This window comes from Mastomys coucha, unplaced genomic scaffold (assembly GCF_008632895.1).
Source record: "Mastomys coucha isolate ucsf_1 unplaced genomic scaffold, UCSF_Mcou_1 pScaffold20, whole genome shotgun sequence".
NCBI classification, from domain to species: Eukaryota; Metazoa; Chordata; class Mammalia; order Rodentia; family Muridae; genus Mastomys; species Mastomys coucha.
Window position 1 is genome coordinate 34,231,555 of NW_022196903.1, and position 17,139 is coordinate 34,248,693.

Here is a 17,139-nt window from a genome sequence, read left to right on the forward strand (position 1 = left end):
AAAAAAAACTGAAAACCAAAACCCAGAAGCAAAAAGAAAAAAAAGTTTAAAATGGATTTGTCTCACAGTGAATCTTATTTATAATGCACTCTATACTTCAAATCCTGCTGTGATTCTAACTACAACTAGTAATAAAGAAATTAACCTAATATTTAATTCAAAATACATAAGGATTTTTATAAGGAGGGAATACTGGTACTAAGTAATCCTTGTTTTTAATGGAAAGTATAATCTGAACTAGCTTGAGTTAAAAGTTTAATAGTCAAAAGTAAATGAGAAAAAGATACCATTAACAGGAACAAGCAATGAACTAGTAAGTGAGCATATTTATTAACTATAAATGAATACTATTTTATGTCTATTTACAAATATTTATCTCTGTATCTTAAGAACATTTTATTTTTAGATACATACTAGCTTCTGTTTTTTTGCTTATAGCAGACTTTTTATTTTTTGAAACATGGTTTTGTTGTGTAGCCTTGCCTATCTTAGAACTCAGTCTATTTACCAGGCTAGCCTTGAACTCAAGAGATTCTCCTGCCTCTGCCTTCTGGATGCTGTATTTAAAGGCATGTGACTTTCAGATTTGTTTTTAGTAGTATAACTTGTTGAAACAAATTAGTTAACAGTAGTAATACAGACTAATGCTAACTATGTGTTCTGATACTGTTAAGTGCATTTGGTAAGCATGAACCCATTTAATCCCCTCAGTATCAGAGTGACAAAAAGACTGCAGGTTGGATATACCTCATCTAAGATACTTGGGACCAGACATATATTAGATCTGGGGACACTTCAGACTGGAGGTGCTCAGCCTTTTACAGGTTATGATGATTACTGCCACATTACAACTGAGAGAACTAAGACACTGAGTTAGGTAATTAAAAAAAGGGATACAACTTCCTACCAAGACGTGGCACACATTTCCACAGCTTACCCTTCATCACATTACATAGCTGTTAGAATGCTTATGCTCTTCCTCCTCATACACATGATAGAATCTGACAGTTGTAGGCATGGTTTTACTTTTTTTTCTGGTTTTTCAAGACAGGGTTTCTCTATGTAGTCCTGGCGGTTCTGAACTCAACTCTATAGACCAGGCTGGCCTCGAACTCCGAAATCCACCTGTCTCTGCCTCCCAAGTGCTGGGATTAAAGGCATGCACCACCACTGCCTGGATTTTCTGGATGTTTCTATAGCACCTTGCCCTAATGTAGCAATAATCCTAAGATAAAAGGGACCATGCAGCTGCAAGGACAACAGCCTTTACTTATTTTTCCCCAAATACATCCTTTTTAACATTTATGATGATGATGATGAGGAGGAGGAGGAGGAGAAAGAGGAGGAAGATGGTGTGTGTGTGTGTGTGTGTGTGTGTGTGTGTGTGTGCAGGCACGTGCATGTTGTATACATGGCAAGGCAGACGTGTGGAGGACAGAGCACCAGTTTGTAGAGTTTCCTTCAACCTCTCCATTAGCCCCTGGGATTGAGCTGTTTGCATGCTTGCACAGCAGATGCTTCATAGACCCCCAAGATCTCGCTGGCTCTCTCATATCCTTTAATAGCAAGATTTTGTTTTTTAGTTGATATGAAATCTGGAAATCATCAGCATACACAATTATCATTTATATTATTTAGTGTTATGTGTGAAGTTCCATGGGGTTCAAGTAAGAGTTCAAAAGCTTAGTGAAGGAGACATGGACATATTATACACATTAAACTTTAGTCAAAGTGTGTTAAGAATATGCTACAGAAGCATAAGGGAAGGAAAAGTAAACATTAACTCCAAATGCAGATTTGGATGAGCTCTTAGAAGAAGGCCAGGATAACTGCAAATAACTGAGCCATAAGTAAGTCTTGCCCTTCCTCTGCCTCATTGTTATATAAATCTACCATAGTGGTAAAGAGCAGGGACTTGCAATCTCAAGAGTCCAGCTTCACATGCCAGCCATGCCAGTTGTCTTGGGAAAGTTACTTAAATGGGAACAGCAGCAGCATCTAGGCCCCATACAGCTGCTCTGAGACTAAATGAGATCAGACATGGAAAGACAAAACCTAGTGCTTGGCATGCTAAGAGCTCAACATGGCTTCTTTTAACTCTATTTGCATGTTTGTTTCTTAGTATCTCAAATATACTTGCATTTTGTTTTTTCAAGAATAAAGAAAAGCTAAAGTTCTTTATTCTCTAACCATAATCTAACCATCGAGTTCAAACTACATATAAAGTACAATTTCCATTCCTTTTACAAATGGCACAAAATGCTGCCCACACAACCAAAGTTCCGTTTTCTTAATCTTATACCAACAAAACAAAAAACAACAAAAATGAAAACAAACAAAAACCCAAAACCCTAAACTAAAACAAAAACCACAGCAATAATATCTTACTTCTTTTTTCATCCATAATTTTAAAGCAGTATGCAGTGCTTTTACTCCCTGTACTAAGTAAGTTTGAGGCTGGAAACCATCTTCTTTCAGTTCTGTTGGAATGAAATGAGACAGAAAAGAAAGTTAAAAGTGTTCTAAAGTTTATAAAAGAATATTTCAAGTATAAAACTTAACGACACCCAAAACAGGACAAGAAATAATCCAAAAGACAAGAAAGAAAAAGGAACAGAACTACGTGATACTAAATGCTTATGTTAAGCATATAAAAAAATACAGAAAAGTTTAAAATAAAACAGTAGGATTCCATTAGTCACTAAGGCGGGTGGATCTTTGTGAGTTCTAGGCCACCCTGGTCTACAGAGCCAATTCCCAGGCAGCTAAGGCTACACAGAGAAATCCTATCTTGAAACCCATCCACAAAAAAAGTGGAGAAAAGATGCCAAGCTTTCAAAGTAAAGTTGAGATAGCCATAGTAATATACTGTCACTAATAAAGAATTATCTCAACACATTCAAACATTAAACTCACTAGAAAAACATTTAAAATAACAAGCCTGAAATACAGAAAACAAGACAAAACTACAAAATAGCATAGAAGCAATTTCATAATTACAGTGGAATATTTCTAGCAAAAATAGTAAGCAGTAAAGTGGACTGAAAAAAAAAGATAATTCAATTCAAGCAATATAACATTTGATTCAACAATCATAAATGGGATATTGTACCTAGGAATTACAAAATGCATATTTTTTTTCAGACATACTCAGCACATTTACAAAATCATCCATACCTCAGGATCATAAAAAGACCTCAACAAATATCCAATGATTTAAATCACTTATATGCCTAAAATACAATTAAACTAGTAATCAATATAGATAATGGTAACAATAACTATAGAAAACCAAAAATATTCTGAAATTTAAAATTAAAGGTGTTAAGGAACATATAAACTGAGATTTTTAAAAAGCACTGGGGCCAGAGAGATGGCCTACAAGGTAAGAGCCCTTGCTGCTCTTGCAGAAACTAGGGTTTAGTTCTCAGCTCCACATCAGATGGCTCAGAACACCTCTAACTCTAGCTCCAAGGGATCCAATGCCCAATTCTAGCCTCTGAGAACACTTGCATACATGTACACATATAATGTACACACTAATAAAATAAGATATAATTAAAAACTCAATGTGTGGCATATTATACAACCCTCTAACTTATTTCTTAAACATTTTATTTCAGGGAAGAAAGTACATGCCTACCACTGTGACTGTGTGTGAAGTTAGAAGACAGTTTTTCTCCTTCCACCACGTGGGTCCAGAGCTTGGTGGCAAGTACTCTGTATATCTTCACTGGCTTGCCACTATACTTTTTGAATCATGGTTTCTCACTGAACCCGAAGCTCAATGACTGGACAAAACTACCTCACCAGCTAGCGAACACCAGGGATTCTCTCATCTGCACCCCTCCGTTGCCACTACACTTGACTTTTATATGGGTTCTAGAATTAGATTCTCGATTCTCATCTCTTCATGTTTGTGCAGTAAGCCATCTCCTCCAAATCCTCCATTATTTTAAATGAAAGAAAGGAAACAAACAAAAACACACAACCCAGAATCCTTTAGCTAATTTAAAGATAAGAACTTCCTAAACCTGTTAAAAGTGTCCAAAAAAAAAAAAAAAAAAAAAAAAAAAAAAAAAAAAAAAAAAAAAAGCAGCCATAACACTTTATATTATAAGGCTAAAGGTTTTCCTTTCCTACTTTTTTGTTTTGATGTTCTTGAATTATTTTCTGACCTGGAATTATCCTTTCAAAACAAAAAATTCTTAAAATATCTAGAGCTAAAAAGCACCTAATGAGAAGCTGAAGCTGGCCCACTGGTTTTAAGTATTGATTCTACCTTGTTATTTAAATGTGAACATTTATTGTATATTCAATGAGTTATAGTGTTAATAGTCTTGTACTACCCAGCAGGTGTAAAAAATTAATAAATTTTTTTTAATAAAAAAAAAAGTTTTCCTTTCCTGACTATGAAGAAAATATATGTGCCCACCTTTCCTGTTCTTAGTTATGCTCTCAGGGCCTTTTGACACAGTAGAGGGATAAAAACAAAAGACATATAAATATTAGAAAAAAGAGAACAAAACTGTCATTATTCACAGATGTTAACAACATTAGCAACTGAGTCAGTTCTCTAGAAGAACTCATGTATTAGGTGATACTGACAAGGACTTGTCAACAACCATTTTCTGTAACTGCCAAACACTAAAAAACAATCCCCAAATATTCAACAATTGTAGACGAGGTGTATTAAAATTAACATGTTTATTTTACAGAATATTACTGCAATGAAAAGGTGAAAACCATGGTTGTAGACAACAGCTGGATAACTCAAATGTGGTAATGCACATCTTTAATGCTAGCAGAAAGTGGAGAGAGAGAGAGAGAGAGAGAGAGAGAGAGAGAGAGAGAGTGATCCTATCTCAAATCAGCAAAACAATGCCAAGTAAAAGGTTGTAGGAGGGCTGGCAAGATGGCTCAGTGTGCAAAAGTGCTTGACACAGAGCCAAATGACCTGAGTTTGATTCCTGAGACCCACATGGTAAAAGGGAGAACCACTCCTAAAACTTATCTTCTGTCCTCCATACACAGTAGCAGACTCATACCCCTCCTACACCAAAAATAAATAAAATATAATTTTTAAAGCCCACAGGATAGTATCTTTTTGAAATTTTTATATGAAATTTACAAATGGAAAAAAATATTTTCATTTAAAACATGGGTAATGAAGCCAAAGAAAAGTATTATTGCCAAAAGTAACAACAGTGATTAAGTAGAGAAGAGGGGGGAGATGTAACCTAATTACACTGTAGGAAAGTACCGTTTTTCTTTTTCTTTTTCTTTTCTCTCTCTTTTGTTTTAATTCAGTGATAGAATATGTTACAGAATATTTGAACCTGTTTCCAGTCTGGCTGGAATACAGACACACCCTTAGTACTTACCTTTAATCACAAACAATGAAGGTAAAGTTAGTTTGTAGAAGGAAGTACCCATGTTTGAAAGTGATGCCTAATTGAGTGGCAGACAAAGTATCAAATGAGAGAAAGATTTGACAGAATATGCCCAGCTCTCTCGAGAAGAGAGAGGAAAGGAAAGCTACTTACAGGCTAAGCAGAGAAAGCAGGAAGGAGAGAGAACAATACAGGAAGAATACAGTAGAGTTGAGAGGGTCAGTAGAGCAGCACAGAGAGGGAGAAAGAGCAGTTGTACATGGATTGCAGAGAGGAAGCAAGCTAGACACAGTTAAAGACAGAACAAGAAAGAGAACAAGGAACCAGAAGATTAGAAAGATTGCTAACAAAGGTGTAAGGTCAAACAGAGCAACTCAGAAGTGGCCAAGATAGAGAATCCAGATCAGTCATCTTGGAGAGGAGTTTAAGCCAGAACAGCTGAGTTGATCCAGCCAGCCAGAGTTCAGAAAGAACAAGAAAAGGGTGAGCTTATTCAGCAGCCATCTCAGAGGCTGAAAACATTCTAGGCCCAGATTAGCTTGTACAGAGGCCAGACGCCTCCAGAACTAGGCCTAGGTTAGCCAATGGAGGACTACATCAAGCGAATAAAAGCTATTTTTTACAAGAATATAGAAATAATTTTTATACCTAATTTTTTATTAAGTAACCTTGTTATATGTATAAATGTACACATTCACATATATAAATGCCTTTTTTGTCTTAAAAGAGAGTGATTAAAAACCAAATGTGGTAATTTTATATGTGGTCAAAATTTAGGTAAGTTAATGCAAAAGCAAAATATTTCAGTAGCTTACTTAGAAAAATCTAAACTGGCTAACTGTTAACACTGGCATGAACTACAGTTTGGAGGTTCATACTATCAACTCTCACTTAATATCATACAAGTGTTATAACAGTCCACATCAGGAAGTAAAAAGGTTAGTGGTGAAGAATGTACTGTGAGGTAATAACTGACCATTCCTATTTCCAGCCTATAATGATGGCAAGCACACATACTTGTGTGCACTTAGTTTAAGAAGGCTATTACACAGGTAATCTCCATTCAAGGTAAAAAAAAACAACTTAATTGATGCTTTGAAAAATGCTTGTTTCAGGGCTAGGATTATAGCTAAGTGGTAGAAGACTTGCCTAATAAGCACAAGGTCCTGGGTTGGACTCTTGCAATTAGGTTGAACCATACATTGTTGCCAGTATTTGACCATTTTGAAATATGAAAACAGCAATTTTACATGGCTTTACCATGGGAATAACTATATACAATAGTATGTTATTTTCCTAATAGCACTAAACTACAAAGTACCTAGGAATAAATCTACCAAGATATGTAAGTGTACCGGGCAGTGGTGGTACATGTCTTTAATCCCAGCACTTGGGAGCCAGAGGCAAGTGGATTTCTGAGTTCCAGGACAGCCAGGGCTATACGGAGAAACCCTGTCTCGAAAAACAAAAACAAAACAAAAGATATGTAAGTGCAAGGTTTAACAACATTGTAAAAGGCATTAAAGAAAAATAGAGGGGTTGGGGATTTAGCTCAATGGTAGAGCGCTTGCCTAGCAAGTGAAAGGCCCAGAGTTCAGTCCTCAGCTCTAAAAAAGAAAAAGAAAAAAAGAAAAGAAAGGAAAAAAAAAAAGAAAATATAGACAGATACTCCATGATCATTCTTCAAAAAATTTAGTGTTGGGCCTAGTGTGGTGCACATATTTTAATCCCAGCACTTGGTAGGCAGAGGCTAGCCAATCTCACTGAGTTTGAAGCCAGCCTAGTCTACACAGTGAGTTCCATATACAGTCAGATCCTGTTTAAAAAAATAAGAAAAACAAAAACAAAAAAACCCTGAATAATAAATGTGATAGACCTCACTCGGGATTTCTGAACTTTTTTATGTGAGGTAACAAAATACTAGTTATTTCTAAGACTAAATTGTTGCTAACGTATACTGAGTAATAATAAGATTTCATCTCTCAGATCAACGCCTATTTTATTCTCAAAGGTCAGTGAGCCTCTCAGAAGAGATCTGTGGGGAGGGAATAGACAGGCAGAATGAATATGGATTAGTAGCACTTCCTCTGGCTAACCAAATGACAGTCTCTTAAGGTTCCTGTGCCAGAATGAGATTTGAGATAGAGGGAGGGAGGGAGAGAGAGAGAGAAAGAGAGAAAGAGAGAGAGAGAGAGAGAGAGAGAGAAAGAGAAAGAGAGAGAATATATAGTTAAGAGTATATATAGTCTCTTATCTAGAGAGTTTAGGACTTAGACTTTTATTTCAAAAACAAAGACATTTAAAAATAATTTTACAGTCGGGCGTAAATATTTTTACACGCCTTTAATCCCAGCACTTGGGAGGCAGAGGCAGGCAGATTTCTGAGTTCGAGGCCAGCCTGGTCTACAAAGTGAGTTCCAGGACAGCCAGGGCTATACAGAGAAACCCTGTCTCAAAAAACCAAAAAAATAAAAAAATTAAAATAAAAAAAAATACTTTTACAAATGTATAATACATGTTCTTGCTTTTCTAGACTTGAACTTGGAGAGTGTTCAAGAGAAGAAAACAAAAAACAAACAAACAAAACATCTTATCCCTGAGAAATGAGTACAACTCCATAGTCCACTTCCATTCTTTTAGCCAAGAACAATACTTGACAGTGTCAAGTACTCACGCTGAAGTCTCATTTCTAGAGCACCAGTTGTTCTTGTGTTGTCTTCCTCATCTGGGGACCCTACCCATCATACACATACCCCTAAAACTGTCACAGCCTCTTTCCTGACACTGTACTGCCAGAACCCATTGTTCTCACCTTCCATTCAAAAACAAGGCAGAATCTTTATAAATGTATTTTTTTAAAATAATTTAGTATGTGTGTGAGCTCATAGGAGAAATGCAGAATTGGTTCTCTCCTTTCCCTCCTATGTGGTTATAGGGTTCAAACTCAGATGGTTATCAGGTTTGTACTGCAAGCACCTTACCACTGAGCAGTTTTAATAGCCCCCTTTTTTTCTTTTGAGGGAAATGACCCCATAGTTTTATCTCGTGTGTGTGTATGTGTGTGTGTGTGTGTGTGAAGACATACATGCTATACCAATAATAAACTTTTGGTTGTTACTTTTTTTTCATTTCATCTTTTCTTATATAATTGTTAACTAAATAAAGAAATAATTGTCTAGATTCTAGAGTACTATCACTTGTTCTCCTGAGAGTTAACACTATAATAGTATCATCATTTGGGGCTAGAGAGATGGCAAAACAGTTTAACAACACTCACTTGCAGAAGTTCCCATCACTCTTATGGTGGCTGTGGGGTTTTGAATGAAAATAACTCCCAAAGGCTCACAGGGAGTGGCATTATTAGGAGGTGTGACCTTGTTGAAGTAGGTATGGCTTTGTTGGAGCAAGTGTGTTTGGGGGTAAGGTTTCAGAAGCTCAATCCAGGCCCAGTGTCTTTCTGTGCCTGCAGATCCAGATGTAGAACTCAGCTACCTCTTCTAGTGCTATGTCTACATACAAGCTATAAAGCTTCCCAACATAGTAACAACGAACTAACCTTTGAACTGTGAGCCAGCCTCAGTTTTCCTTATAGGAAAGAGTTGCTGTAGTCATGGCATCTCTTTTCCCAGCCACAGAAACCCTAACTAAGACAGTGGCCCACAACTGCCTGTAACTCCAGTTCTGAGCAATCTCACACCCTCTTCTTGTATCAGGTGCACATGGTGTACAAACATACAAACATGCCAACATCTATACACATAAAATAATAAAAAAAAAATTTAAAGGTGTCACCATTTGCAAATTAACTAGTAAAACAAATTATATTCCCACTAACACAGAGAATAAAAAAAAGTAAATTAAGTTCCAATCTCCAACTTGACTGCTCAAACATTAAATCAAGATACAAATACATCAAAATCTGAAGTTGTACCCTGTTTAAAAAAAGATCTTCAAGGATTCTTAAATTGCTTGTGTGTATGTGTGTGTGTGTGTGTGTGTGTGTGTGTGTGTGTGTGGTAGTGGGGATGGAGCCTAGGACCTCAGTCCTATTTACGAATGGACTATACTATATCCCCAGCCCTCTTTTTCCTTTGAGACAAATTCTAACTAAGTTGCCCAGGCTGGTCTTGATCTTCTCATCCTCCTGGTCTAGCCTCTCAAATGGCTGAGTAGAATTATAGATTTGTATCATCAAGTCCAGCTAAAAACATTCTTCTTCAGTTGGTTTGTATGCTAACAGGTGAATTAAACTAGCTAGCATAACAGTCATAATGGTGATTAATAGAACACATTCAGAATACACAAACCATTCCCCTTTTTCTCTCTTTCTTTCCTTTCCTTCTTCCTTCCTTTCCTTCTTTCTTAATTTTATTGAGAAGGGGGAGGTCCCAGCTGGTCAGGGATTCACTATGTACACCAAGCTGACCTTACACTCAAGAGCTGCCTACCTCTGCCTCCTGAGTGCTAGGGTTAAAGGCACACATCACCATGCCCATCCCCCACCCCTCTAATTTTTTAGGCAAATATTTCAGAACAAGTGTTAGGTAATAGTACAGGTATTTTAAGTAATAGTCTGTAATACAAACTACACATTTGAGAGCAAAACACTAAAATGTTTTTCCCAATAATATGTAAGGGATTATTATACACTAAATATTCTAACTTAGTGGTTCTCAACCTGTGGATTATGACCCCTTTGGGGTCAAATGACCCTTTTAACAGTGTGGTATAACAGATATCTTGCATATCAGATATTTGCACTATGATTCATAACAGTAACAAAATTATAGTTTTTAAATAGCAACAAAATAATTTTATAAAGAGGGGGTGGGTCACTACAACATGAGGAAGTATATTAAAGAAGGTTGAGAAACACTGCTCTAAGTGCTAAAAAAAGATTTTTATCAAGGGGAGGGGAAAAATACATACTCTTAAAAGGGGTTGGGGGAGCCAGACTAGAGAGATGGCTCAGCAGTTAAAAGAGCCATTAAAAAGCAGTTAAATTGCTTTTGCAGAGGACCTGAGTTTAGTTCCCAACACTGTACTCACATGTACAACCCCCACCATCACCCCCCACACACAATTAAAGATAAAAATAATTTTAAAATGGAGGGTAGCATCTAGGAAAAGGTATCCCTCAAGGACTCTGCAATCATACATCTTATCACAGAACAGAGTATGCAAATCACTCATTACCTTTCAGGGTTTCCAGCAAACTTTTGGCTACAAACCAGCATATGGCTTCAAAGAAAGGAAATTTGAAAAGATCTGGTGTTTTTAGTCTTTTTTCCATCTCATAACACCTAAATGAATGAAATTTGAAGAACAGTTAATGTTAGCATTTCAAAGTTAAACAAATGAAGGTAATCAACTGAAAATAAGCAGGCCATGATAAATATGTAGGACTGTATATTTACTTAACAACATCACTTTTTGACAACACAGAACTGTGACCTTACTAAATTTGACAGTCTACTACCTAAGAATTACATTGGAGCCAGGAGGTGATAGTGGTGTATGCCTTTGATCCCTGAACTCAGGAAGCACAATAAGGCAAATCTCTGGATTTGAGGCCAGCCTGGTGTACAGTGTAAGTTCAGGATGGCCAGGGCTACACAGAGAAACCCTATCTTGAAAGAAAAGTTACACTGGATATTGTAAAAGATCACTTCACTTCCTGGGATTTGTATCCTAATCTTAACAAAAAGGGATTTTATGATAGTTCCACTAATAAAACAATGTTTAAAAATCAGTTAAAAGTCCATGTGTTGAACAACACTGCAATACCCACCAACAGTCTCTTTAGGCTCTACTAAGCTTTCACGATCAATACCACACTTGGAACTAGTCAAAGTATAAAGATAAGGACCATAGTTTGTACAATATTGGTCTCCTGCTATAGATTCCTAACAACAGAATGTATAGAAGTAGTCATCTCTGCTCCAAAAATACCTTAGGTACAAAATGACTAAAACTTATATTGGTAGGTATACAACCTACCATGGATTAAAAGCCTTGTACTGTATAGCAGCCACCATCTCTTTTGCTAACTTCAATGGCTAAAATATTAAGGGCTCCCATGTACACACAGTCACAGGAGTCACCCCATTCGGGGAATCCCAATGATCCATGGCCTCCCAAGAGGTGTTCCGCCTTTTCTGAGTCATCACTCAGTGTTCATCATGAAGTATTGGTACTACATGTAATATGGCTAACAGTACCCCCTTTCTGAGTACAGTGAAGGGACAAAGTTAGCACAAAGGTCAGATCTCATCAAAAGGTGAAATAACTGTTCATCCTTTACCTACATCAAGATATAAAGGTATTCTGATTGCAATCCTGACTTAAGGATTGTTCTAGCTCCACAGGTATACCTGAATCTGACTAATTTAATCATTCTCATAATACTAGTTCATAGACAAAAGTATGTTTTATAAAATTTGAAATGTGGGGGCTATCATCATATTGAACAAGTTATTAATTTTATTTTACATTTGAAAAGATCCTCTAAAAGTTCCCATTCCTAATTATTCTTCAAGGCCTATCTCACAGAATATAAAAAATATAATTTTTTATAACAAGCATCAGTGTTCTGCTGAGGAACAAAAGGCCCTGTGAGTACTGACGATACAAACCTGAGCTGCATGCCAATGTTGAGGTTGTGCAGAAAGTTACCTCCAAAAGCCATACAGTCCTGAGAAGTGAGCACAGCATGGATCCACCCTGAAACACACAAATCAGCGATGCTTCAATCTCTAAAGTAAACAGATGCTATCTACCCGTGAAATAAATAACTTAAATACCAAAATCAATTAACTTCAGATCTGGGCACTAAACAAGTTGATGATGACTATAATTGATTGACTCGTTCATAAGTATTTATTAAAGGCCAATAGTATGCTAGGTTTTATACTAAGTCTATGTTTTTGTTTTTGTTTTTTCTAATTTAAAAACAATCACCTTTACAATGTAAGATCCTACTCTGAGGTTAGTCAAATCTGGTTTGAATTAAGAAAGTACATTTTCATTTGAGGAACTACGAAACTTCTTTGTACTTTATGGTTCAAGTATTGGTAATGTTAGTTGGCAATGTGAATGAATACGCAGGCTATAGATTCTCTGGGCGAGCATTTTTTGAGAACAGTGTTCTGTCTTGGATGACCTAATAGTTCTAGGATTCTAGGTGTTTTGATAGCAATCCTGACTGAAGGATTGTTCTAGCACCACAGGTATACCCAAATCTGACTAATTTAATCATTCTCACAATACTAGTTTACAAAGAAAAGTATATTTTATAAAATTTGAAATTATAAAATCAATGTAAGTAGTGCTTACATTGTAATTTTAAGTATGCAATATGCTTTCCAAGTGTCACCATGATGTAAGTCCTCTGAAAGTAATAAGCAGGGGAAGATCAGGGAACACGAGGTGACAGGCTGCTCCAGAAGAAGGAAAGGCAGATCACCCGCATTTAAATGGGTGAACATCGGGCATATAAACATTAAATGCTGATAATCAAATGTTCTATTTCCCATTAGAGTGTTTCAAAATCAGAGATATTTCCTACAGATTATGCCTAACTTTTTAAATGTTGGCAGACTGAACATAAAAGTATAAATTCTACTAGGCATTCATATAGGTAATAAATCATATCCAATAATAATCAGGACTAGAAACTAAAATTCCATTATTTAAACAATGTACTTATACATGGTTTTTGCTCTATTTCCAGGAATACAACTTCACTGGACATTAAGGAAGACTATAATATTGTTTGTAGAAAGTTTATTAGTTCCCAATCATCATGGTGGGAGTTGGGGGGAGAAGCCCATTGTTTTGCGCAGTGCCTGTCCCAATGCAGTCTTCAAGCTAGTACCATCAGTCAGCAACATCTTAGAGATGCAAACCATAAGGCCTAACCTATGTCTACTGAATCAAACCCTTAAGAGAAAGGCCCAGAAGTCTATCATTTACCAGGCTTTCCTGCTGGTCCTGACGCACCATGAAGCTAGAGGGACCCAAGCTACACGAATGCTAATTGAATTTCAGCTGTCCCTAGCTCACATGTACTAATTTGCACTCATGCTTCTACCACTGCTGTGAGTACAACATGCACACTTCTTCATAATTTGTTTGGCTGGTTGGTTGATTGGTTTGGTTTTTCCATACAGGGTTTCCTCTGTGTAGCCCTGACTGTCCTGGAACTCACTCTGTAGACCAGGCTGGCCTCGAACTCAGAAATCCACCTGCCTCTGCCTCCCAAGTGCTGGGATTAAAGGTATGCGCTGCACTGCCCAGCTACTTCTTCATAAATTATCTTTGAAATTCTTTTTTTATATACTATAGTAGGTCACTAAATTGACTTTGTAAGAAGTTCTTTTATGTATTATATAGGATGTTCTATAATTTATGAACTTCAAGAGTTTAAAAAGGATACAACAGAAAAATTATAAATGGCAGCACTAGGAGGGGATTTAAAGGTAGCCTTTCAAAGCTAGACATAAATCTTAATACTTCTAAATAATCATTCATTCATTTACTTATGCTTACATTTATTATTCTACACCAGAGGCAAGGTAGAAAGCAAGGCATGTAGCAGCAGCTGTGTGAACCCTCAGGACCATTAGATCATCCAAGGCAGGATGAACACTGTTCTCAAAAACGACGCCCTGAAGAGTCTATAGCCTCTTCCACACTGCCAAACAACATACTTGAGGAATAAAGTACAGAGAAGTTTGGTAGTTCCTCAAAGAATTAAGCACAGGTAAATAATACAACAAAACAATTCTATTTGGTATACTCTAAAGAACTGAAACAAAAATATGTCTATAAATAAAAGTGTGTACAACTCTTCAAAAAACAAAAGTCACAAAAGTGGAAACAACCCAAATGTTCATCAACTAATGAATGGAATAAACAAACTATGGTATATCCTGAAAAGAATACTGTTATGCCATAAAAGATTGTTGTTCTATAGCATGGATAAGCCTAGGAAATATTATAGTAGTAAAAGAAGTTACTCACAGCTGAGCATGATAGCACATGTCAGCTACACAAGTTCCAGGCCAGCCTGGGCTATATGAGACTCTCTCTCCAAAAACCAACCAACCAACTGAACAAACAAACCAACAACAACAACAAAAAAAAAAAAACAGAATGAAAGAGATAGAAAAGTAGACAGAGGGAAGAGACTAGACACTAAAGGTTTGAAACATATTGTCAAAATAGGCAAATGCATGCAAAGTATATTAAGTAGTCGCCAGTAGATAAAAGAAGTAGAGAATGTCAGTGTCTATTAAAAGGTATGGAGATTCTTTTGAACACAATGAAACTATTCTCCACTTAGATGGCATTAATGGTTGTGTGATCATACTAATCTATTAAAAAATCATTAAATTGCACTATTTAATAGGATGGTGATCAAGTCCTCAAATGAACAAACAAGTAAAAAATTCTTAGTCTCTCTTATATAAGTACATAAAAGCTACATTCTGAATATATCAAAGCCAAAGTTGGTTTTAATTACAAGCTGACTCCATGTGACTATCAACTGATCTAGACCAGAGGTGGTTGTTTAGTAACAGGGTCCTAAGTAGGAGGTGGCCAGAAGACGATAAGGTAAAGAAGAAGTCTTGCACAAGCTCTGTCTTATGCCAAGCAAGCTTATTAAGAAGTACGCCATCTTATATATACTATTTCTAGAGCAGAAACAGGACAAAGTCAGCAATAACTATCATACAATAGAACTAAGCACTAATCTAATTAGAAGCTAATCAAACAATGTTGCAAAGGGGGAACATGGGGCATTTCAAGAGCTCTGTAGACAGAGCACACAGTGGCCTTGGGACTGATAACTATAGCCCTGTAAGGTGGGAAGAGTCAGGTTCTCAGGATCCAAAGTCCCAGCCCCAGGCCATTACTGGCTCTGCCAAGCATGTTCCTGGTTTTGGACAAGGAAGTTTGTTTCTTTTCAGATATATCAGGGCCTGAGGAAAAAGCTCCCAAGGCTCTAATCCCAGGCCATTACTGGCTCTGCCAAGCATGTTCCTGGTTTTAGACAAGAAACTATGTTCATTCTCCTTGCATTGGGGCTTCAGCCCAGCCTTCAACAATCAACCATGAGAAGTAGATGAGATTAAAACTTACCTGTAGGAACAAATAAGGTATGTCCCTGCTTTACCACACATTTGTAGCATTTATCTACTTTATCTCCAAAGAACACCTCACTCTGGGTCACAGATGAACTCCAAGATTCATAGAGTGCCAAATTTTCATTTGTTGGCTTTATCAAATAAAAAATCTTCTCACCCTAGAAGGAAGTAATAAGACTACTTTGAAAAAGAAAAGCCAATCTCAGGATGGCCTACATTGGTACAATTTCCCAATAAAAGGATCTAAATTAAATTTAGTAAGATTTTAAGTTAAAAAAAAAAAACACACAATCTGATCAGCAACTAATTCCCTAATCAGCAAGTTCAGAGCAACCAAAACGCCTTCCACCTCCAACTGATAGAGTCAATAATCCTATCAAAGAAAGTACAATAAGAGAGGAAGATAAAGATTAGATAAAGAACCACAAACAGAATTTTGTTAACAATCTCCTACCGGAGCATAATCAGCTCTCAAAATTCACCCTCAGCACCATAAAGATTTTACAGATAACTTATGCGTAGATTCAATGGTGATGGGATGTTGATGTTTTTAAAGTGTTATCTCCAGTATATAAGTCATTAGCTATGTGTAATGTAACTAGTGGGAATAAACAATTCAATTTTTAATTATATTAAATTTTAATTATTTAAATCTAGCCACAGAAACCTAATGTTTATTAGGCAATGTAGTTCTAAATAAAGGGAACAAATAAAAACCAAAAGAATTAGTCATTTTATAGACATTTGTGGTTTATCCAACTTGTCTCATTCTCATCCTAAGGCCAGAGGCAATTATCACTGTAATTTTGCTCCTTCCTTCTCATTTGGTTCAGAGATTAATGCAAATTGACTAAGGAGAAAGGGGGGGGCGTGGGGAGTGAGGAAAAAGGCTAACAGAAACCAACTTAAAATAAAGAGGCAAAAGTGGAAATGACTAAAGAGCTCAATGACTTTTCTATTACCTGAAATTAAAAAAAAAAAAAAAGAAAGAAAAAGAGCACCAAGGCAGAAAAATGTTAAAGAAGCAGAAAAATATTTAAATGTTTACAAGTGTTACATAGAGCAAATAAATGTTCATACCAGAAAAATATGGCATGTTTTTGTTAATAAGAAATACCCGACTCTTACCCAAAGGACATGGTACCAAACTGAAGTCCCACCAAAGTCAATGTGGAAATCTGTATAGCTGTCTTGAACTCCCATTAAGCAGTATTTCTGGACAAAAGGCTTGGGGAAGACTGAATCATCTGGCCAGTAATTTTCCACCCATGAAAGTTTTCTGGCTATATCAGGAACCTCCACCAATTCAGACATCCTTAAAAAAGAAAAAGGCATATATACATAGGAACATAATACAAATTAAAGACTTAGTAAAACAATTCTTCCTCTGTCACCTAAACCAAGCAATTAAATGGAACTCAAGATTAATAAAACTTAAGCATTTAATATGAATTTTATGTTGTTGTTTATTGTTATTGTCGTCGTCATCGTCGTCATGGAGATACTATGTGGATCTGTCCTGGAACCAGGCTGGCCTTGAACTCACAGAGATCCACTGTCTCTGTATCCTGAGTGCTAGGATTAAAGGTGTGTGC

The 17,139-nt window shown here is 36.5% G+C and overlaps 1 protein-coding gene across 1 annotated transcript in view; it reads right to left on the minus strand.

Annotated features, from left to right (window-relative positions):
* Positions 1-17,139, minus strand: part of Kdm7a (lysine demethylase 7A) — a 64,043-nt gene that overhangs the window by 16,000 nt on the left and 30,904 nt on the right. The window contains exons 6-10 of the mRNA XM_031381612.1: positions 16,673-16,859; positions 15,540-15,702; positions 12,029-12,116; positions 10,590-10,696; positions 2,389-2,480 (exon numbers count right to left, since the gene is read on the minus strand). Of these exons, the coding sequence (XP_031237472.1) occupies positions 2,389-2,480; positions 10,590-10,696; positions 12,029-12,116; positions 15,540-15,702; positions 16,673-16,859 (637 nt within the window). The remainder of the gene's footprint in view (positions 1-2,388; positions 2,481-10,589; positions 10,697-12,028; positions 12,117-15,539; positions 15,703-16,672; positions 16,860-17,139) is intronic.